We start from the raw sequence: 24264 nt of genomic DNA on the forward strand, positions 1-24264 counted from the left end.
TAAAAATTTTTGTATTCACTTAAAAAAAAATGAATGTTGAAAACTGTATTTGGAAAAATAAAATGCTAGTTTGGGAAGGGACAAAACAGACTGGCATCAGGGAGACAAATTAAGATTCTGTTAAAATTAATTTGCCAGGTAGATACTAAGTAAATCTGAAGTAAGGAAGTTTGTATGAAAGTAGAAGGGAAAAAATTAGAGAAATAGATGGTGCCAAGAATTGGCAATTGATTAAAGATGAGGAATAAAAGGAAAGAAAGAACAATTGATGTGTCTTTAGTTAAAATCCTGGATAAACAGAAAAATAGTGGTGCCATCAACAGAAGTAGAAAGATTAGTGAGAAGGGGTAATTGTGGCATATAGAGGATAATTTCAATTTTGAACACATGGCATCCGAGGTACTAGTGAATAAGTAGGAGTTTTCATCTCAGTTGAAAATGTGGGACTGAAGCTCTGGGGTATTGTAATGTGTAATGTCCGAGCTAATTCTCTGGTGAGCCTTGGGATCAGCCCAAAGCCTTGAACTTAGTTGGGGAGTGAAGTGAAGGAGGCAAGAGAGCAGCCAAGTGGCTGGTCAAAGATGGAGTCTGGATTTTAGAGTTTGGAGCCTGAAATCTTTTCTGTGGCCAAGATCCCCACAGCTGGAGAGCCCTCTGTCTCTGGGACTCTCTTAAATACCCCAGCACAACATCACCACGCCACACTGGGCATGTGCAGCCCAGTAGAACATCACATCACCACATTATCCTAAGTATACGCCAACTAGATTGACCACATCATTACATTACATCAAATATGTGCTTAGCCATCATCTCATACCAAGTAGGCACTTAACCACAAGTACCTTGCTGTCTTAGATTCAAGTACACCCTTTCAGAGTTCTGGGACAGCTACAGTTATGGGTAAAAATGCAGATATAAGAAGTACTTGCTTTGAGATAATCATTCAGTCCATGTGAATGAATGAACAAAAAAGAACCAAATACAGCATCTTGGGGAATCCCACATTTAAAGGAGTAGGGAAGAATAAGAATTGTAGTAATTAGAATGGGTGGTGTCATGAAGGCCAAAGAAGGAAAATATCAAGAAGACAAAGGTTTTTCTCTTTGTCAAGTACTCCAAAGAGGTTAAGGAGTTTAAATGACAAAAAAAGACTATTGGATTTAAAAACTATACAATGGTCATTAGTAGATATTGAAACTTTGTTTTCATTAGTCTATGATTTATTTTACTTTTGAAACTAGGTTAAAATAGACTGTTTTTTTTTCCTCTGCTCTAAAACTTTTTTAATACTGCCCATATGTTTTAGAATTCTAGTGATAAGAATATTAGAATGATGAGAGACAGAATGGTTTAGTAAATCAAGGCCCAGTTTTTTTCAGACATTCTAATCTGCATTGGATAGAAAGGATATCCAAAGGAGGGAGTTCCTTATACAAATAAATTCACAAGTCTAGATCTCCCACCTTCCCCCAAGAGAGTGATGATAAATTTGATGGCAGCCAGCCTTGGTGAACTGAAGACATTTTTTTGGCCATTGCTTTAAGTCTTTTGTATTTAGGTTTGGTTTTATCTGCTTAAGAAAATTTTTAATTAATGCATCCTAATTTCTTTCAGATTGTGTATTCTCCATCTGTTAATTTTCTAGTTTACCTATCCAAATCATATTAGAAAATCAACACACAGAATTCATATAGGAGTGAAATCCAAGGCAGAGATACTGGCCAAAAAGCTATTGCACTGATCCAGACTTGAACCAGTGACCTCTTTTCTAGGTTACTAGATATGTCAGTAAGGGGAAGGGAAAGTTGTGAAGGTAGAAACAAGATTTGGCAACGAGTTAGATGTTCTGTGTGAATTTGAGTGAAAAATCAATGGTACCAAAGCTGTGAGTTTAATTGACTAAGAGGATGGTGGTACCTTCACCAGTAATATAGAAGTTCAGAAGAGAGGAGAATTTGTGGAGAAAGATGAGTTCTGCTTCTTTGGATATATTGCATTTAAGATGGCTTTAGGTTATTCCATAAGCAGTTGGTAATCGATTACTAGATACAGTTGGTAATCAATTACTGGATCTAGCTCATCCTCTTCTTGTTCAGTTATAGATCCCACTCATTTATATTTGACACTATCTGTCCCAGATATATATGCTAATGAATCAGTCAGTCACTTACATGAGTTGTCTCTGGCAGTTTCCACAAGATATTTTTCACTAACTTGGTTTAGATAGGCCAAAATTTAGCTAATTTAGCGAGAGATTGGCCATGAATTATCTAATAAATTAAGTCAGACCACTGTCTTGTTAATGGAACAACTTAACAAAATACTCCTGAAGGCATTGCAGGTTGTGGATGTAGGATTCCCAATACATGACACAACCATCTTTCAGATTCTGTGAGTATTGATGCTGATTACTTTCCCTAAACTTTTTGTTCTCATCACTTATAATTAACATAAAATGACATTACCTGTAATCTTTTGCCTTTTTCTGCAAGTTTTTACAAAGGAAATTGTATTCTAGGCTGATTTTATCCTTGGTTGCCATATTTTTCTCCTCAGCAAGAATATCAAGTATATACCTTAGACAGTTTGTTAGTTTCTTTAGTCTCCTCTTAATTAGGTCAGTTTAGCTTAATCAGACAATAATAGTTATGATCTGTTATAGATGTATTTTTTTTCCTACAATCCGGTAGATTGATGTTTTCTCAGTTGCACATAATCTCTTCATCTCAGTTTTATTATGTCTTGAGTTTTTATTGGTTTTTATCTTCCATTAACAAGACAGTGGTCTGACTTAATTTATTAGATAATTCAGAAGTGACTCTTTCTCTCAGAGATCATTTCCTGTTTATTTTTAAATTTTAAAATAATGTTAACTGGTGCTTACTGTGTCTAGCACTTTCTGACTGTTCTCAGAGAAGTAGTCTTCTTACACACTAAAAGCCATTGACCTTTAAAAAACAACTACTACCACTGCCACAATATTAAATTATTTTTTTCCAATGGTAGGGCTTGGGTTTTTTTTGGGGGGGGGGGGTGCCCTCTCTGCCCATCTTTGCCTTTAAATGTTAAATGTTGAACTTGGTATTGATTAAGTTCAGATAGTCTTACAGAATTCTTGATAGAATTTTTCTGCCTCCTTGTGTATTTTAACTGGTCTTGGTACATAATTCACATTTATTTTCATAGTGCTCTTTTTCACAAATGTTTATCATGAGTTTTACAATTCAAGATGACCAAATGTTCCCTGAATTTTTTTTTTTTTTTTACGATAGAATAAAACCATTTCTGCCAATTCCTTTATTTGCTTTTCCAAGGAGAAGCTGCAAGCTATCTATCCATTGTTACAATTTCTTTTGTCTTTTGTTTTTGTAAATGGATGTCAAGTTGGCTAAAATTCAGTTCTTCAATAATATGCATACTTGGACACTGATAAGTGTAATGTCTGGGCTAGCTTTCTGGATGGCCTTGGGACCATCCTTGGTCGCACCAGAATAATCACCACGAGAATAGTCAGGAATAAAGTCCAAAGTCTTTATTGTCTCCTTCAGTCTCCCCCATAATGCAGGAGGCAGGAGATCCCCCATGGGCTGGTCAAAGATGGAGTGTCTCTCTTCCAGTCCTTGTTAGCCCTTATATACCTTATTGTAATTACATCATTACAGCATACTGATTATGTGTGAACTTGAAGAACCATTACATCACCATACTAAGTACCGAGTATATATGTGAACTAGAGACCAATCATCTCCTCAGTTCCACTGAGTTGACATCTTGTTTCAAGTATACTTCTCCAAAATTCTGCCCTCTACAGATAAAGATAGCACATTTAAATATAAAAACAAAGTTAATATTTTTAGAGAGTCTAAAAACTTCATTCTTAACCTGTCCTCCTTTTCTGCTAATCACTTAAGAAAGGAATTGACGTAGGATTAGAGACGTTTTTATTTTTTGTTTCAGGGCATCTTAATGGCAAGGAAGTTTTCCATATTTAGCTAGGCTGATTTGTGGAAATTCATTTTTTTTTTCGGGCACATCCTCAAAGACATTTCAATGGTTGAACATATTTGAGCTTTTACTTTACAGACAGAAACTTTAAGAACACAGAATCACTCATGTCATAATGAGGCAACTCACAATGAAGCATTGGATTTACAAGTTTGTAAAATAAAACATGATATATTAATGTAATACTCATGATCATTTTTTCATTTAGCAATTTACGGTGTTCGCGGGGAAGGGCCTTGACGTGGCAACACCGCTTGTTAACTAACGCTTCCCCTCTCACACCTTACTAACTTTCTACCCTCTCTATTCAAAATGTCATTTTCTCCTCTCCTCCAATATAGTATCATTAACTTTCCTTACACTGTTATTGCTGTTTCTGTTTCTGTCTCTGGAGTGTTATTCTTAGTATGTCTGCTACATTTAAACTTGGAATTAGGTATTACATTACTTTTGTTGCTGTTTCAACAATGATTTAGGAGCTACTTCTTAGAAGTATTGAGCTCAAAACTTAAGAACGTGGTAGAATCTGCTCATCTCATGAAAAAGTATTGTGTGTTTGTTTTCTATATTATTTTGTAAATTGCTGTGTTTTTAATACCTGGCTTGGGCTTATGTTCATTTGATTGAGCTACCATTTTTTTTCCCATCAGAATGGTTTTATAATAAAATAAATAAATATATAAAATAAATATAATAAAATATTAAGCTAGAAGCTTTAAAATGCCACCAAATTACATTAGATTGAAAGAATAGTAGCTTGGATTTTTTTGTTACTTTTAATTTAGGTTTTTGCAAATGGCTATCCTTATAGTAGCCCATATTGATTAGAATCACACTCGTTTGCAATTCCAACTGAGAATCCGCTGATTTTACAACTTACTTTAGTTATCTATACCACCATCCTGTAGACCTCATAATAGGAGATTGTGATACCTAATTATAAACCTGTTTTTCACAATTTAAACTCATTTCTATCACAGTTAAAGTCTCTAAGCCAGTAAACCATTAGCTACTATAATATCTACTACCATATTATCTAAATGATGTTAGAGCAGGCCTTATGTTTAAATTTTCTTATTAAGAAAATTATCAGAAAAAACAACTTTGAAAATTAGGTCTTATTGTCATTTTAGCCTTATCACCAACAATATTGTTGTATTAAACCCCATTATGAAACTAGTCCCACTGATTTTGTAATAAGCAGGCTCAAAACTGTCATTATTGATAGAAATGATTCTTATTAATATCATTCTCAAAATTGACAAATCTGTTTTCAGTTGGAAACATTGAGCATACCAGTTTCAATTTCATTTCTATGAAATGCCTGCCCCCTAGAGTTTGATGGCTAAATAATAACCCTTTTGCTTCCATTATTTAAAAAATGCTGCTTTAAAAAACTGTTTTAAGTTTCTTAGATCTTTAAATTTTTTTCAAGGCAAAGAAAATTTAAAATAAATAATTGTGCGAAACCAAATGCCTTTCATCTACTTGCAAGTAGACTTAATTTTTTAACAATACAACATAGACAAAGATAAAACATTATTTTCAATTTTTAGGGTAGATTAATGTGGAGCTTGATTAACCCTATTATAAGTATTTTTTCTACATTGCTACTTGAAACCAGTTCTCACTAAAAAAGCTGTCGTGGTTTATATCCATTAACTTTATATAGTGAGAAAAAGAAGAAAATTATTTTGTAGTTTAAAAGGTAGCCCTTATTTCATAGTATATACTTGTGAATTCCCTATGAAAAACTTAATGCAAAAAAAAGCTTTTCAACAGATGCATAAGGTATTAGCCTTCAGTCTCTTAAAGAATTCTTAATTTGTACAGTGACATTTCAGAGCGTTCTTCTTTACAGAGTACATCCAGGCCATTATGGTGATGGAAGAGTCTGTTCAGCATGTTGTCATGACGGCTATTCAAGAGGTATGTTTTGAAATCTTTACTTTTCATATTTTTCTGAGTTTGAATTATTTCATTTTAACTAGAATTAGATATAGAAATTCTAAAGGATGTACATTATTCTAAATAATTAAGCTTGGTTACCCCAAAATTGGAGCATGTTTTAAATTATTCCAGTTAAATAAAATTATGTACTTATACAAAAGGCATTTAGACTACATCTTCAGGATACAATAACAAACGTAATGTTGTCTCTGCCTTCAGGTTTTGTTGAATGTAGCATGTAAGTAAGTATGTATGTACAAGGTAAATTGAAGAAAAAAGAAGTATCCATAAAGGTACTTTTGTTTCTTGGTTGATCTTAAAATGAAGCTTTTGCTTAGCTCTCATTTATATTTTATAAATTATGGCTATCTCTTTATAAAAAATAAAAATCTGTAACATTTAATTTGGCTGTTATTGGGTATTTCCTTTGCTTTGTTTAGGTTCCTAAATGGATATAATAACTGAATTTAGTAGTTTCCTACATAATGAATTTTTTGTTTCATTGTAAGACTAAATTATGTTAATTAAAATTATTTTTGGGATATTTGGGGAAATTGTTTTGTTTTTTTTAATTATGTTAGATTATTATGACTGATACTGTGCTGGAATCCAGTTTTGGATTTTAAACCAAATCTGGATTTAGGTCATGGATGTGAACCTGTTATGAAAAGCATATTTCACTAGACAATAGCAAATATTAAAAGGTTTCTGTTTGTATTTTATTTGTATTCTAACCTTAATTATTATTGACATCAATTACTTGTACTTGTCATATAGTGTATTAGAATGGTATGAAGAAGATGTTCCATGTAACATTTCCTAATGTTATCCCTCACAAGTGAAATCATTGTCATCTTCATTTCAGTTGATGAGCAAGGAATCTCCAGTTTCTCTTGGAAATGATGCCTATGTTGATCTGGACCGCCAGGTACCTAACATTGGATGTTGTGTTTTTTTGTTTTGTTTTGTTTTTCCAATATTATACTCAGTATCTTAAAGAATATTTTGTCACTTACAAGTCATGAAACTGTCTCTTTTGATCTTTATAACAACCTTGTGAATTATTCTTCTCATTTTATAGATGAGAGATCTGTGTTTCAGAAAAGTGAAATGTCCTCCCTACTGAGTCCATATCCACTAGTGACAGAACCCTAACCAGGTCCTCTGACCTCAAGTTCAGTCTACTTTTACTGTGCCACACTTTGGTGTTCAAATTTTTCTTCTCTGACAAAAAGTTTACTTTGGGCGAAACTATGTAATGGACTTAACCCTTGACAATGCAACTTCAGAATTAAGATTGATATGTCTTTATTACCAAAAACAAAAGCAGTTCTTTACTGGATGTTGTATGTCTAGTATGTCTATAATTGAATATAACCATCTGCTTCCCTGTATAACTTATTTTAAAAATAGGTCAATTCTTGTTAACTTAGCATAGGATTAAAGGTTTCGTTTTGTTTCAGGTAGTTTGTCCCTTTATTACAGATCTATTTCACTTAAACAGTATGTCACTGAAATGTTTTTTGAAAGCTTACATCACATTTATCAATCAGTTTTTTATAGTTTGAATTGTGTTTAGGTTCATTTTATCTTCATTTTGATTTAACATTTTTGCCAACTGTAGTTGGGCTGGGGGGCGCGGAGTTCCTCCCCAAACTTCCTTCTCCACAGAGTTAATCATCTCTTAGGAGATATATCCTGCATTAGAGTAGCTATAATTGGAAAGAATTATGTAGAAATTTTTTTGATATTTTAATAACTTGTTTAACTTTTTTAATTGGGCTTCCCCCATATTCCCCAGGCAATTGGGATTAAATGACTTTCCTAAGGTCACACAGCTAGGAAGTGTTAAGTGTCTGAGGTCAGATGTGAACTTAGGTCCTCCTAACTTCAGGGCTGGTGCTCTATCCACAGCACCTAGCTGCCTTTACTAGGCAATTTTAAAAATAAATATACTTAAATAAGTTTAAAAGATATGTTACCAGTATGTAAAGCTTCTATACTATTTTTTCAAAATATTCATTTCACTTTGTACTATCTTATCATTTCCCATTCCAATTCCACTTTTTACATCCCCTTCAAGAAAAGTCAGTCATATATAGAAAATTATGACGTGTTATGTTTGTCTAGATTTTATCAGAAATTAGAGAAATTTGTTTCATTAGATGTGTTAAGTGAAAAAATATTTTATTTTTGTTTTTATAGTGTGTGCAAAACAAAAATTAAAAGTAGCATAGCATATTTAATTTCTCTAAATATGAAGTATTACTTCACACTCCTACGAGCTTTTTTCCTTCTAGCATAGTACGTCTTTTTTTTCCTTTTCCTTTTCATTTTCTTTTTTCTTTTTTGGAAACCATTTAGCAAGAAACAAGGGCAGCCTTACTACTAGGATTAAATCCTCTGTCTTGACATTTGGGGTTTTTTAATTTGGTCATATCTTTCCATTTTGAAAATCTCATATCAAAAAATCATTTTTCTTTACTCTGAACTCTATTTTCTTTCACTGTACCAATATACTTTGGCAGTTCTTATTTCTTATTTAAGGAGGAGTGGCAAATATGAATTCTGGGAACTTCATGAATGCCAGGCTTCATAATAGGCATGCTGCAGCTTATCTCTGTTGTAAATATGTCTAGTTATTACTTTTCCAGGTTCTCTTGACAGTTACCTTTTGCCATTCTGGAATGATTGGGTTTGGGACAAATAACAATGAAAGTGTATATAAAGAGAAAAGTTAATAAATGTGGAAACTGCAAAAGTTCTACACAGCTCATTGAAAGACCCAAATAGGTTTTTCCTAGCCAAGAATTTCCAAGTCATTCAGATCCAGCAGTTTCAGTATCATTCTGCTACTCCCTCCTACCCTCAAACCTCGAAGGGATACGTGGTAAGGATTTGTAGAAAATAAGCATTGCCAGGAAAATATTGATTGTTCTACTATGCACAAAACAACACATTTTGAAGTGAGCCTAATTCACTTGATTTACCCACCACTATCATTTCTCTGTGATGTAAACCTAAACCAAGACAATAGAACATAACAGGATTTAAAAAGGTAATTCCTGTTCCTGAAATGAATATTGCAATATTCTAAAGTAAGAAAAATCTTTTTATCTGTTTCTCAAAAACATTGTGATCACATCTCATTGAAATTTAATGTATTTTTGAGGGGAGTTTTTTTGTTTTTGGTGGATTTTGGCAGGGGGAATTGGATTTTTTGTATTCTTTTATAGAATGTAGAAGCATCTCAGTGGCTTGAAAAACATATATCTAAACAAAAGCTGTTTGCTGCCAGTAACAACATCAAGAATCAGATTATCTTGAAGCATCATCATAATTAGTTTGGATGTGAGCTATAAAAAGATACTCTTCAAACTATTGGGTTTGACAGTGAGTTTTTGAAGTACAACTCCCTTACTCTCATGTTCCTCAAAGTGGATCAAAGTGCCTTCAGAAATCTCAAATAATATGCTCAAGTATAAGCATATTGAAAATCCTGCTCTGACATCATCTACTTAGTTTCCAATTATTCAGAACGACAGTGCTGAAAACTGCAGTATAACACTGAAAAGATACACATCATTTCCCATCAACTAGTATATATTGAAAATCTTGAACTGGCTTAGTAAAATAGCTGTGAGCAACTTACATGTTCCAGGATAATCTCCCTAAGTATCAAAAAGGGTACAACAAGAATCTCTTAAATTGAATTTTTCCTAGAGCCAAGCTTTTGAGATTCCAGGTGAGAGAAGTGTGCAAAATCATGTAAAACATTTGTACTTCTAAGCATTTCAACTCTTTGGAGCATTAGTTTTTAATTTTTTTGGCAAAATGAATGGCCTTCATTCGTTATTTATTTATTTAGTAATTTTACCCAGTTACATTCAAAGCAAAAATTTTTTTTACATTACTTTTAAAAATTTTTGAATTCTAGGTTCTCGCCCTTATCCCCCACCCACAATTAAGAAACCACATGTGAAGTTATGCAAAACATTTCCACACAAATCAAGTTGTGAAAGAAAATGTAGATTTCCCACCCTAATGAAAATTTAAGTCTGAGAGGGACTAAATGAATTTTATTATTTTTTTCTTCTTGTATCTCATTTAACTTTAAAGATTTTAAATTCTATGCTATTTGATGCATATGTTTAATATTATTGATGTTAATTAAGAATATTAATATTACATGGTGTATATTTGATTATAATACAGGTATTTGCAATAATGTTGATATTTGATACCAGTATTTATTTTTAGCAAAATAAAGTTTATCTCTTTTAATTAGGTCAGTTTATCCTTGTGCTTTGTCTCAGATCATGATTGCTGCCCCTTTGTCTTTTTTACTTTACCTGAAGCATAATAGATTCTACTCCCATCCTTTAATTTAATTGTGTACATCCTTGTTGAACAACTATACTATATTACTTAAAACTATTATATACAACATGTTATTGGATTCTGTTTTCTAATCCATTTGGCTATTCTCTTTTATTAAGTGAGTTTATCTCATTCATACTGTTATCTTTGCTAATTGTATGTTTGCCTTCTCTTTTTTCCTGCTCTCAAGAATCTCTTTTGCTTCTGTCTCCTTTAATTTGTCCTTTTTTTTTACTTTTCCCTTTGCCTCCTCCCTTTTCCTCCTCTTTTCCCTTAATCCCTTTCCTTTCTATTTGGCCATTGCACAAGATATATTTCTGTGTTACATATGATTTTCCTTCCTTTAACCAGTTCACATGAGGGTGTGATTCAAATGTTGCCTGTTCCTCTTACCATTTCCGAATGCAAATTCCCCTTTATGTACCCTATTTATGTGAGATTTTTTCCTTTCTTCCCTGACCCCTTCTCCCAATATGATGTTCTTCTATACTCCTTACATTATTTTGAGTTCATAAAAATATATCATTCGTTCAAAGGTTCTTTGTCCAGTAGACTCACTCTATGACCCCTTGATACTGATAAGAGTTCTGTGGAACTACATGAATCATTTACCCATATAAAAATGTAAACAGTTTATCCTTAGTAACTTACTATTTTTCACTCATGTTTATCTTTTTATTCTTTTCTTGACTCTTATTTGTATGGTGAATTTTCTACTCAGTTCTTGATTTTCATCAAGAATGTTTGCAAATTCTCCTTTTTGTTAATGGTTAAGGCTCCAGTTTTTTTCGCCTGTAGAATTCAATCAGTTTTGCTTGGTTCTAAACCTGCCTTTTGGAATATTGTGTTCCAAGCTCTCTACTCCTATATAGTTGTATTTGTTAAATCTTTTGTTAGTTTAACTCTGGCTAGTTGGTACTTGAATAATTCTGGTTGCTTTGATCAGAGATCTGGGTTTTAGTTATTTTTGTTCCTGAGGGGAAAATAATTTAATTTTGATATTTCTTTTAAGAGGTAACTGGTATATTTTTTCAATTTCTACTTTGTTCAAGAGATCTGATTAGTTTATTTTAAGGATTTCTTTAAAAACTGTCTTCTTCTTCTTCTTCTTCTTCTTCTTCTGCTTCTGCTTCTGCTTCTTCTGCTTCTTCTTCTTCTGCTTCTTCTTCTGCTTCTTCTTCTTCTGCTTCTTCTTCTGCTTCAGCTTCCATTTGGCCAGTTCTAATTCTCAAGGCATCATTTTTGTAAGTTTTCTTCCTCTTGTTCCAAGCTTTTATTTTTCCTTTCACGTCATTTTTCTCTCATACTTTTCCCATTTTTAGCTCGTTAAATATAAAAACCAAAACACTTGGTTTAACTTTTCTGGAGTTCTCGTGCAAGCTATCTTTTGTTCATAGATGTTTTTGTCTTTGTATCTTGAGCTTCCTCATAGCCATAATAGCTCTTTTTGATATCATTCTTTTTGGTTTACTCATTATTCTAGTCTCTTTCATGACTTTGGGGTTTTATGCTAGTGTTGGGCTCTGTATGCTTCTGAGGAGGATGTCTGGCCTGATCTGCTTTCATAGCACAGGCTAGGGGCCTGCAAACCTTTAGTGCACTCAAAGTGAGGTGAGGTAAGCTGTGTATACTCTGTTCTCCTATCAAGTTCCTGACCCATGTTAAGGTCTTTCTGTTTGTCATAGGAAATTTCAATAGTCTGCTTTTTTTTTTTTTTTTTAATTTTAATAGCTTTTTTATTTACAAGTTATATGCATGGGTAATTTTATAGCACTGACAATTGCCAAACCTTTTGTTTCAATTTTTCCCCTCCTTTTCCCCATCCCTTCCCCTAGATGGCAGGATGACCAATACGTGTTAAATATATTAAAGTATAAATTAAATACAAAATAAATATACGGGTCCAAACCGTTATTTTGCTGTAGAAAAAGAATCGGACTCTGAAATATTGTTCAATTAGCCTGTGGAGGAAATCAAAAATGCAGGTAGGCAAAAATATAGGGATTGAGAATTCAATGTAATGGTTCTTAGTCATCTCCCAGAGTTCTTTCACTGGGAGTAGCTGGTTCAGTTCATTACTGCTCCATTGGAACTGATTTGGTTCATCTCATTGCTGAAAATGGCCAGGTCCATTAGAATTGATCATCATACAGTATTGTTATTGAAGTATATAATGTTCTCCTGGTTCTGCTCATTTCATTCAGCATCAGTTCATGTAAGTCTCTCCAGATCTTTCTGAAATCATCCTGTTGGTTATTTCTTACCGAACAATAATATTCCATAATATTCATATGCCACAATTTATTCAGCCATTCTCCAATCGATAGGCATTTACTCAGTTTCCAGTTTCTGGCCACTACAAAGAGGGCTGCCACAACATTCTTGCACATACAGGTCCCGTTCCCTCCTTTTAGATCTCTTTGTAGTAACCAGTAGCAGCCAGTAGTAACACTGCTGCATCAAAGGGTATGCACAGTTTGATAACTTTTTGAGCATAGTTCCAAATTGTTCTCCAGAATGGCTAGATGTATTCACAATTCCACCAATAATGTATCAGTGTCCCTGTTTTCCCACATCCCCTCCAACATTCCTCATTATCTTTCCCTGCCATTCTAGCCAGTCTGACAGGTGTGTAGTGGTATCTTAGAGTTGTCTTAGTTTGCATTTCTCTGATTAATAATGACTTGGAGCATCTTTTCATATGGCTAGAAATAGTTTCAATTTCTTCTTCTGAGAATTGTCTGTCCATATCCTTTGTCCATTTATCAATTGGAGAATGGCTTGATTTCTTATAAATTAGAGTCAAGTCTCTATATATTTTGGAAATGAGGCCTTTATCAGAACCTTTGTAAAAATGTTTTCCCAGTTTATTGCTTCTGTACTAGTTTTGTTTGTACAAAAACTTTTCAATTTGATATAATCAAAATTTTCTATTTTGTGATCAGTAAAGTAGGCTGCTTTTGTACCAGCCAATATTAGCCTACTAGCCAACTCTACAGATTCATAGTAACTAAACTACTGGCTCTACTGACCTGGCTATTTAATCACAGGCTTACAAACTGGGCTAAAGGATGAAATTGAGGGTTACCATTCTTGGAATCAGAGTCATATAGCTGTAGTTTGCTTTCAAAACTCATTTCCTTTCTCATTACACTGCTAGGACTCCTACTTATGACTTTCTTTCTGCCCTGGATCTGTGACCCAGAACTGATAGACAGACACTTATCACTCATTCCTATACCTGTTGGTTCAGGGATGTTTTTCTATCCCATTGCTTCTTGCTCTGGTACCCTGCCTATCTAGACCCTCTGTTTCTGGGCATTGGAAGAGTTCTTGTTGTATGTGCTCTTGGCCAGATTCCATACCCAGTGTCTGCAAAACCTTTCTATCCTCCCTAAACCACCTTGGACTGGAAAATTTTCTTAGCTTTCCTGATGAAAATTTGGTCTGGTGGATTTTTCAGATCTTTCTCTAGGAGTTGTGCTAGGCAGACTAGGCTAAAATGCTTTTTCCCACTATACCTTCTATCTTAGCAAAGGGTTTTGTAGCCCATTAATACCAATCTCTTTCAATTGATTGACCAAGAGAACTTTGATTAGAGTTCCATTACTATTTCAAGTTCATTCTCAAAACAAAATTCCGTCTTTCTTGAGTGCTTTATTTTACAAATGTAGTATTTTAGCCATTTAGATTTTGAGATATCACACACACACACACACACACACACACACACATGCACGCGCGCACACACATGCATGCACACGCGCACACACACACACACGTTATGTGTGTGTGTGTGTAACTTCCCTTTTCTATGTAGTTCATTTTGTATTTGTTAGTCTTGTGAAAGGTATGGTATGTGTGTGTTTGTGTATATGTGCTTTTGTGTTAAATGTTTAAATTATTCTCTTGATAGCTAGTTAGCACAGTATATGGAGTGCTAGACTTGAAGTGACAAAGAACTCGTTCTGAATACAGCCTCAGACACTTAACTACCTATGTGACCTTAGGCAAATCCTTTAATCTCTCTGTGCTTGATTTGCCTCATCTGTAATATGAGGGTGATATTAGCACTACCTTCCAGAGTTGTTGTGAATATAAAATATAATTGCAAACCTTTAAAGCATTGTATTAATACTGGCCATTATTAATTACTTGGACATTAAATCAAATTGCAAACGTGAGGTTCAGCCTTTTCTTTGAAAATGTACGTATTTTAGGTTCTTGCCTAACCTCTTTTTTGCACTTGTGAATTTTGCTTTTCACATTAGAGCTTACCTCATCATAAGGAAAAGAGATCCAATAGCTCCTTCAGAAATGCAAGGAAACATCCCCAAGTCATCATCTAAAAGTGAGCTGGTGATTTTAGAACTTTGAGTTAAGACATACCTGGCTTTTAGATATAAGGTTAAGACTCAGGGGTAGAAACCAGTTATGGTTGCTCCATTTTAGGAGAAAAATCATTAAAAGAAAATATTTCTATTTACCCACGAAAATCATAAAAGTATTAAATCTGTACTTAATGAATGACCCTTGATATACTACATCTTATCAAAAAGATATTGTAAAACAAAATTTAGTAAAAAGGTGAAGGCAACATTTTTCAAAAATGATGTTGCCCAAAATTTGCTTATTTCTCTCAATAAATTGGCCTTTTCCTAATGCTGGGTAGAATCTGATCTATAGTCTTTCTTTCTCCCTTGCCCTCACCATGAATTGATTGATTTCTTTGAGTTCCCTCTCAAATCAAAATACAATATAATGTTCACTTATGGTACAGAGACTAATCAGATTTAATTTGGTCACTTCTTCCCCAAATATCCTTTGATGGGAGACTGAATTTTGTTTTATTATGCTATCTATCTTCCTTTCAAAGACCTATTGCCCTCAAGCATTCAGCATTCTGTCTTAGTGTCATGTTAGTAATTATGGAAACAAACAATTGTTATTCTCATATTGTGTTAAAATTTGCAAGCATGACCCCAAAAGAAAAGAATTGGAAAACACTGACTGATATAGTTGATGAAATTATGCAGGCTTTGTTCTTATTTCTCAGAGCATAATTGCTTCATGTCTTTATCTTTGTTGTTGTTTTGTTTTCAATTTTGTCTGATTCTTTGGACCCTATTTGGGGTTTTCTTGGCAAAGATACTTTGCCATTTCCTTATTTTATAGATAAAAAGACTATAGATAAAGTACATTTTACAGATGAAGAGACTGAGGCAAACCGGGTTAAATGACTTATCCAGGGTCACACAACTGGCAAGGGTCTGAATCTGGATTTGAACTCAGAAAGATAAGTCTTCTGAACTTCAGGTCTGATACTCTATCCATTGTGCCACCAGTGGATATATATCTTTATCTTGGTGAAAACAGACTCTTTCCTTTCCCGTTTTCCTCAAAGGCTTTGCTTTTAGGTTATTTTTGATAAGTTACGTACACTTTTATTGATCCCAAGTTTCCAATAAAAGCAAAGAACCATCTTGTAATAGTAACATTTTATTGTTGTCACTATATGGAAGCAAACATAAAACACAATGAAAACTCTTGACAGAAAGCAGTGGGAATTTGAAGGGGTTGTTTAACAAATGAGAATCTCCCAAGAGAAAATAATTAAATAACAATACTAAATAATTTTCTGAAAGAAGCTTATGTGGAGAAAATGAAAGATGCTAAGTGTCAAAATGTCAGGCCAGTCAGGAAGTGCTCTAGCACTTCAGGTGAGCGCCCTGTGGTGAATTCCTGTGAGAGCTGGGACAAATGTAAAAAGGATAAACAAGCCTAGATGGGTTGTCACTTGCAAAATTAAAGGAAACTCCTAAATGGGTTTGAATGGGATTCAAACTGATAGCCATTTGAGTGAGAATCATAAAAAAGTTTACTGATTGAAGGGATCCTTAAGAATCCTTTTTTTCCCAATCCTTTCCTTTTATAGATAAGGAAATAGGCCTCAAAGGTGAGACGACATTTGCTTGGTACAGATCATTGTGCTGGGATAGACAGAGGGAGATGGACAGTAAAAAAGATAGAATCTGGCTTTGTGGGATTTACAAAATCTAGTAGAGGAATACAAAACATATCTGTGTTATACAAGAGATTGTGTGATAAGCATGTTAAAGAGGCATTGAAGACAGCTCTGTATTCTGAGGTCTGAGAGTGAAGACAGTTAAGTGAAAAAATAGAGTAATTTATTCCTAAACTTCCAGAGAATACTTCTTAGTCAAAAGACATTGTTGAGTATTTATTATGTACTAAGCACTGGGGGTACAAAGAAGGCAAAAGCAGTTCCTGTTCTTAAGGAGTTCATCTTTTCTTTGGGGAAAGGAAATGCAAATAGGTACATATAAGATACATAGTCAGTAGTCAATATTTGGTTTATTAAATGTCTTCTGTGTGCAAAGCACAGTCTGCTTGACTAGACAACTAGAGTGTGCTAGCTAGAGAGTATTAGAGAGACAGCCTCAGACATTTACTGGCTGACTACCTCCAGACAAGTCACTTAATCCCAATTGCCTTCCTCTTCCAAAAAAGAGAAAAATGAAGCAATAAAGAAGTTGGCTCTCCTTTTCAGCTCTAAGAAATAATAAAGACATTTTACAGACAATTCTAGCAATATTTAACCAAGTTTTTAATCTCAAAGGATAATAAGAGTAGCTAGCATTTTTAAGGTGGCAAGTATTGTCATCACCATATTATAGATTAAAAACTAAAGGCAAGGTAAATGATTAGCCTAACTTCACAAAGTTAGTGACTGAGACAAGATTTAACTCAGATCTTGATTGTTTTCAAAGGCCAACATTAATAATTTCAAGAAACTTGAGTGTTCTAGTCCTAATATTTCCATTAATTTGTCTATGCTTGGTAACTTCTCGTGTTTAGACTTTTTTCCTCATCTGTAAAATGAAAGGCTTGGAAATGGTGGTCTCCAAGGATGCACCTAGTCTAATATCCTTGATTCTAAAGTAATTCACTCTTTGGCTTGAGGGACCTTGAGGATGGGGATGGGGGAATTTTGTTTTCACATGTATAGGTTTATAACATTCTGCCTTCACCTGAATATGCAGTTAATAGAACGTTATGAAGTGAAGCCTGAAAATACAAATATGTATTTCTTTTAAGAAAGCTTCTTTCTCTCTGTGTCACTGACTCATGTCTCTCAATATCCCTAAAAAGAATTTAATAAACCTTCTCTCTCTCCCCAAAAGAGTAGCAGCTAGCTTCCTTAACTTTTTTTTTTTTTAAGCTTCCTTAACTTTAACCTTGTGGGCTAATCTGCATTTTCAAACATAAATTTTATCTGTTTCATCAGCCTTAGAATCAAGGACTGGGGTGACAAGGGCTTAAAGGAATTGAGGCAAAGGAAAATGTGACTTTCTGTTTTAACTAAAATAGAGGTCTGTTTCCAAGGTGCTATTATTCATGTCAAACCCTTCATTTTCTCAACAAGAATGATACAGACCAAGTTTCATTCCTAACTTTATGATAATCTGCAAATGAGGTAATCATCCTCCCTTATATATGACTTATCCTTTTCTACCTTTATTCATATTTTCCCCTATATCCAGAATTTTCTACCCCTTTTCCCCAAACTACAACCTTACCCAACCCCTGACAGTTTCTGCACCATTTTGTCAAACCCAACTTAGATACTTCCTTCTCCACAAAGTTTTCCCTGAGATTATAGTAGCCTTTTTTAAATTTTACTTTCTTGAGGTTGTTATTTTTCCCCCCAGCCCTCATGCATTTGTGCACCCTAGCTATGAAACCTTATGGGTTTTAATTTTTTTAATTAATTGTATCTTCACTTTCAACCTTAACTTTTTTGAAATTTGGTTTTTAATTAGTTTTTAATCTTCATGTTTTCTTGCCTAACTCCTACTTCAGCACCTTGTGCACAATTGCATACTTAATATTTATTGAGTTGAATTGAGGATAAAAAAAAAAACAGGGAAAAATAATGAAAAAACCCTCAAATTTCATCTAAAGTATGGGCCAGATTTACTCTTTACTTCTCTACCTTTCATAGATATATCTATATCCCTTATAAATGTATCTATATTTTTATAGATATTACCTGGCTCTTGGCTATGTGTTTTATAACAAAATTGAGGTGTGCACCTCCATGCCACAGTATTATTCAGTTCTCATCATGAAATGGGCATGTGAGATGGCCTGTAAGCCCTGTATAAAGGACCTAAGGAGATTACCTTTATCAGTCCTTGATCTCTAAACCTAGGTTCAAATCCCAGCTCTAAATTTTTATTAACTTCATGATCATGGGCAGATCACTTAACCTCTTCTCTCTCCTCCCTCCCCAACCTTAGTTTCTTACTTGTAAGATAGGAATAATAATATATAGCCCGACAAAGGTTTTGAAAATAATAATAGACAGTGCTTTAAAGTTTCTGTAGGACATAATTAAGCAAGTCAATTATTGCAATTTAACACATAAAGAAACTCAGGTGACCTAGCTAGTAAATTTATCCAGATGCAGAATTTGAGTTCAGTTCTAAATCCAATCCTCTTTATTATTATTAGTGATAAAAGTGTCAGATACTCCTGTTAAGAGGCATTGTGTATGTTGAATAAAAAATTGTTTCCCAAACCTAGGATTCATCTGGGTTCAAGTCCTGTCTCTTACCCATGTTATTTATGTGGCCCTGGGCAAGACACATAATCTCTTAGTGTCTTGTAAGATAAAAGTAGCATGTTACTAGAGGAAGTTTTATTGAGAGGGAGTTTTTTTTTTATCTCTATCCCATAATACGTAATAGAATTAATAGTAAATTCTAGCATTATTTCAACCTTATTATTGCTTCTATAGTGCCTAAGTAAATTTTAAATAATTTAAAATTAAAAATAATTAAAATTGTTTGTCTTGAGTTTTCATTGTAAAGCAAATAAAAGTTTTATGCAGCTAGACACATAGTAAAAGATAAGTGCTAGTGTTGCAAGTATAAGGAAAAAGCAAAATTGTCCCTGCTCTCAAGGAGCTTACGTTCCAAAGGGAGAAGAATACACATAAAAAGACACTGAAAAACTGGAGAGGAAGAAGACAAAGCATGGGCTAGAATATTCCTAGAAAATCACAAGCACACCCTGAAGGGAAATGAAACATGACCAGTTTGGGACCCATGTCGAGAATGGAGATTCAGGAAAAAGACTAACCAGTGGGAGAAGGGTACCTTCATGACAAAGAGATGTATCAAGATTAGAAGGCAGCCAGTGGTGAAGTCCAGAGTGTTAGAAGAAAGCAAATGTTTTCGTTGTACTAGGTATCTATATTTTTTTGTTAATATATACTATTCTTTATAAATATATGTCCTTTGGATTCATCATTAGACACCTGAATCCTAATTCCAGAATGTCCTTAAACATGCATGTTACAGTGGTACTCTGAGTTTGTAATTTTGATTGTATCAGTTACATTATGACTCGGTAGTTAAAATATTGCATTAACTTCATGTAACTAAAAGGGAACACTTTGAAGATAAAACATTAATATTTTTCTTAAGGTCAATTTCTATTACAAATAAATTTAAAGTTTTGAATTAAAATACTGTTAAACATCTAACTTTTAAACATGTATTCTGCTATTTAAGAGCAATAATTTATTTTCACTGGTCTAAATCCTTGTTTCAGGGGCATCTCTTTTCACATTTGCTGATGAAGGAATAAGAATGTAATCATTAACCATCATTAACATATTCTAGTAGGGAGAGATCTGAGGGAGGATATTTTCTTTCCTTCCTTCCTTTCATGCCTAGTAAATGTTGAATTAAATTATAGTTTTCTACTGTGGTCAAAAGAAATTTGGGCAGTAAATAGTGTTTATTTTGTCTTGATTTCCAGACTAGAAGCAGCCAAAGATGATTATCGAATACGCTGTGAAGAATTGGACAAAGAAATCTCTGAACTCCGGCAACAAAATGAAGAACTAACCACTTTGGCAGATGAAGCTCAATCTTTGAAAGATGAAATAGATGTTCTTCGGTAAGCAGCTTTTTTCAATCCCGTTGAAACTTAAAATCTTTTAGTCAGTTGGGATCTTGACCAGTTGTTAAGCTTTATTCATTGAGTTTATAAGTACTCATTATTGAGCAGCATTCTAGATTTGGATCTGGCCTGCGGAAATACACAAGCATTTGACAATTCCCTAGATCCTGTATAGAAGTAAAGGGATACATTTAAAATACTTAGAAAGTAAATTTTGGAATTAAACTTAGTATGATAGCCAGGAAAAAGAAAGTTCATAAAACCTTAGACCGCATTGAGATGTGCATAACACCCAGGAATAAAGAGAAAATCAAATTGAATTTTATTCCATTTTATAGTTTATTCTATTCTCCATCATCTTCAATATGTTGTAAAATTGCTTAAGCCATATTTCTTATCTCTGAGTTAAGTTCAGAATTCAAAGACTGTGTTTATAGATTTATAGCAATTTAAGGAGATCTGTTACCTCACTAAAAATCCTTACAAAATGCATATTGGCACCAGGCAGAATGTTCTCTCTTCAATGCTTGCCATCCTTCAAGAAGATCTACATTGTTATCACTGCGGCTAACAGTGCAGGTGGACACTGCCAATGAGCTTACCATAGCCACAAGATGGAAGGAGGAGTTAATGCTAGTCCTGCCTTCCTGACCTACATCCAGTCATGTTGTTTTCCATCATTTATGGTACTTCAGACTTTGTAACCAGTCAGTACTGTATGCTTCCCCAGGTTTGTTCTCTTGTCCTTCCTCCTTCCTAAAATTATAGGAAGGCTAGTAAACCTTACTTTATAGTGTTTTGACAGAATGAAGAGTCAAGAGATCCCTTATATTAGTAATTTTTAGCCTTGCCAATAAGCTAATGTTCTTGGAACTTTGTGCCTCAGTTTAACTTTAATTTCAAAAGTGAAAGGTGATAATGCCCCTGTCCCCTCTCCTGGTTTCATCAGCTCTGGGAATGTATCTTCCATTATCTACATTCTAGGAAGGCCATTGATAAATCATAGAATATCCAAGAAACTGACGCCAGTGTTGAAAGTTTTTGAGTCCATTATGTTTGATGGTGTAACTGAAGATGTTTAGCCCAGATAGGAAGTGCTTCTAGCTTCTTGTTAATTATCTTTAGCTATCTAGCTGTCACATGTCTTAGTAAGAGGACAACACTATGACCAGTGAGTGGAAGTTGTTGTTTTGTTTTGTTTTTTTAAATAACTTTTTATTGACAGAACCCATGCCAGGGTAATTTTTTACAGCATTATCCCTTGTACTCACTTCTGTTCCGATTTTTCCCCTCCCTCCCTCCACCCCCTCCCCCAGATGGCAAGCAGTCCTTTACATGTTGGATAGGTTGCAGTATATCCTAGATACAATATATGTGTGCAGAACCGGGCAGTTTTCTTGTTGCACAGGGAAAATTGAATTCAGAAGGTAGAAATAACCCGGGAAGAAAAACAAAAATGCAAGCAGTTTATATTCATTTCCCAGTGTTCTTTCTTTGGGTGTAGCTGCTTCTGTCCATCTTTGATCAATTGAAATTGAATTAGCTCTCTTTATTGAAGATATCCACTTCCATCAGAATATATCCTCAAACAGTATCATTGTTGAGGTATATAATGATCTCCTGGTTCTGCTCATTTCACTTAGCATCAGTTCATGTAAGTCTCTCCAGTCCTCTCTGTATTCATCCTGCTGGTCATTCCTTACAGAACAATAATATTCCATAACATTCATATACCACAATTTACCCAGCCATTCTCCAATTGATGGGCATCCATTCATTTTTCCAGCTTCTAGCCAGTGAGTGGAAGTTGTAAAAGGCACATGTTTATCTTCCATAAAAAGAGAACTTTCCTAGTACTGGGTAAAACTGGGGTGGGCTCCCTAATGAAGGAGCATGTTTTCCACATTGGAGGGGAGGATTCCAGGCAAAGGCTAACTAACCACTTATGAATGTATTTATTTTGGAGGGGATTATTTTTCAGGTTCTGAAACCCTGAGATCACTGAGAGCCCTTTCCAACTCTAAAATTCTGTGGTCAAGATTCTGGGTGGTTCAGATAAGGGAAAAATTAACATGGATCTGATTTTTTAATTCCCAATTTCACCAGGCATTCTTCTGATAAAGTGGCTAAACTTGAAGGCCAAGTAGAATCATATAAAAAGAAACTAGAAGATCTTGGTGATTTGAGGCGTCAGGTGAAACTCTTAGAGGAGAAGAACACAATGTACATGCAGAACACTGTAAGTCTAGAGGAGGAGTTAAGGAAAGCCAACGCAGCTCGCAGTCAGCTTGAAACATATAAGAGACAGGTGAGAGGCTATTCTTTTATGTTGGTTAAATTTGCTATTTTATCACAGTGCCCATTTTCAAGATAATTCTTATTTTTAAAAAAGTGTGTTCTACCTGATTTAACTCTAGAGCTCATTGGCATGGCTCTGTATTGGATAGGCTTTTAAAAATCCTGGATATTGGGTAAAATTGAATCTATCCGGTAAATTCTTAAACCCAGACCTCTTCTGTTACCTTATGCTGGTTAGCTCTCTGAGGCATTAGGTATATTAAATCCATAGTTTATCAGTTTCCTTATTCATTTAAGTTTTAGGCAACGTGGCGTACTAATAATGACAATTCTATATATTTATATTTAATTTCTACAAGCTTATATATGTCCTTCTTGTCCCACCCATTAGATTGCAGCACCTTTTGAGCAGGACTTATTTAATTGATTATATTTATATCCTCCCACTCAGCACAGGAAGTACTCAAATGTCAATTGATTAATTGACATCCTTTTAATGGTTCATTGTTCACAAAGCATTTTGCAAACATTCTTATTTGAGCCTCATAATATTATCTCCATTTTAGGGAATGACTTAGGAACTAGACTAAGTACTATTGTTTCTGGAAAGGAAATATTGATTGATTAATTGCCCTGTGGATCAGTATTAATTTGCACACATAATTTGTCCATAATCACATACTACATGTGCAACACAATAGCAAGCCTCTCTTAGCTTCAGTTTTATCATTTTTAAAATAGTAATAATATTATATGCCACCACCTAAGTCAGCAAGGTATTTTTGAGGAAAGATTTGTAAGCCTCAAAGCATTATGAGAAGTGAACCATTATTGAAAATATAATTAGAACAACAATAAATAAAGCTTCCTAAAGGGTCTCTTAGAGAAAATAATTATGTTGACCTATTTCTCCAGTGCATTTGGTTTAAATCAAACTCTCCATACACATTTGATTGAGAAATAATATTTTAAAAGATATTTGTATGTGTAGTTCTCTTTTTAAATTAATAAAGCAGGGAAAAACTAGTAATTTTTATTACTTGTTATTATTAATAACTTCCTGTTTCTGTAACAGGTAGTAGAACTACAAAATAGATTATCTGAAGAATCAAAGAAAGCAGATAAATTAGATTTTGAATATAAACGACTGAAAGAAAAAGTGGACAGTCTTCAAAAAGAAAAGGACGTGAGTATATATTGTGGTTATTCTGATAAATTGAAGCAACTTGGCATGATGGTTAGAATGTGAAGTTGGAGTCAGGAATGCCTAGGTTCAATTCTGCCTTTGTCACTTAACTATATGATCCCAGGCAAACCACTTCTCTGGAACTAACCTGCCAGGTCATTGTTTTTGATCTTAGTCTAAAGCAGCCATTCTCAAAGTATAGTCCAAAGACCCCAAAGAGTACAGACATACAGGGTGAGTCAAAAGTGTTTCAATATTTATCATAAGAAATTCTTTGCTTATTATAAGATTCCTCCTTTTTCCAACTGCAATTTCTCTGTGAGCACTGATTTTCTAATGTGTTTTAAGCAAAACAAGCAAAAAATTGAATGCAGAAGCACATATAAGAGATTAGCTATTTGTTAAGCCAGAACTTTTAAAGAAATTTGGAAAAATATGTAAAAGTT

General features: G+C 34.1%; 1 protein-coding gene across 1 annotated transcript in view; it reads left to right on the top strand.

Moving 5' to 3' along the window:
- The window catches only part of HOOK3 (hook microtubule tethering protein 3), a 94875-nt gene that overhangs the window by 36807 nt on the left and 33804 nt on the right, over positions 1–24264 (top strand). The window contains exons 6-11 of the mRNA XM_051973572.1: positions 5870–5937; positions 6824–6886; positions 9397–9437; positions 20191–20331; positions 22441–22642; positions 23708–23818. Coding sequence (XP_051829532.1) covers positions 5870–5937; positions 6824–6886; positions 9397–9437; positions 20191–20331; positions 22441–22642; positions 23708–23818 — 626 coding nt within the window. The remainder of the gene's footprint in view (positions 1–5869; positions 5938–6823; positions 6887–9396; positions 9438–20190; positions 20332–22440; positions 22643–23707; positions 23819–24264) is intronic.

This window comes from Antechinus flavipes, chromosome 2, assembly GCF_016432865.1.
Source record: "Antechinus flavipes isolate AdamAnt ecotype Samford, QLD, Australia chromosome 2, AdamAnt_v2, whole genome shotgun sequence".
NCBI classification, from domain to species: Eukaryota; Metazoa; Chordata; class Mammalia; order Dasyuromorphia; family Dasyuridae; genus Antechinus; species Antechinus flavipes.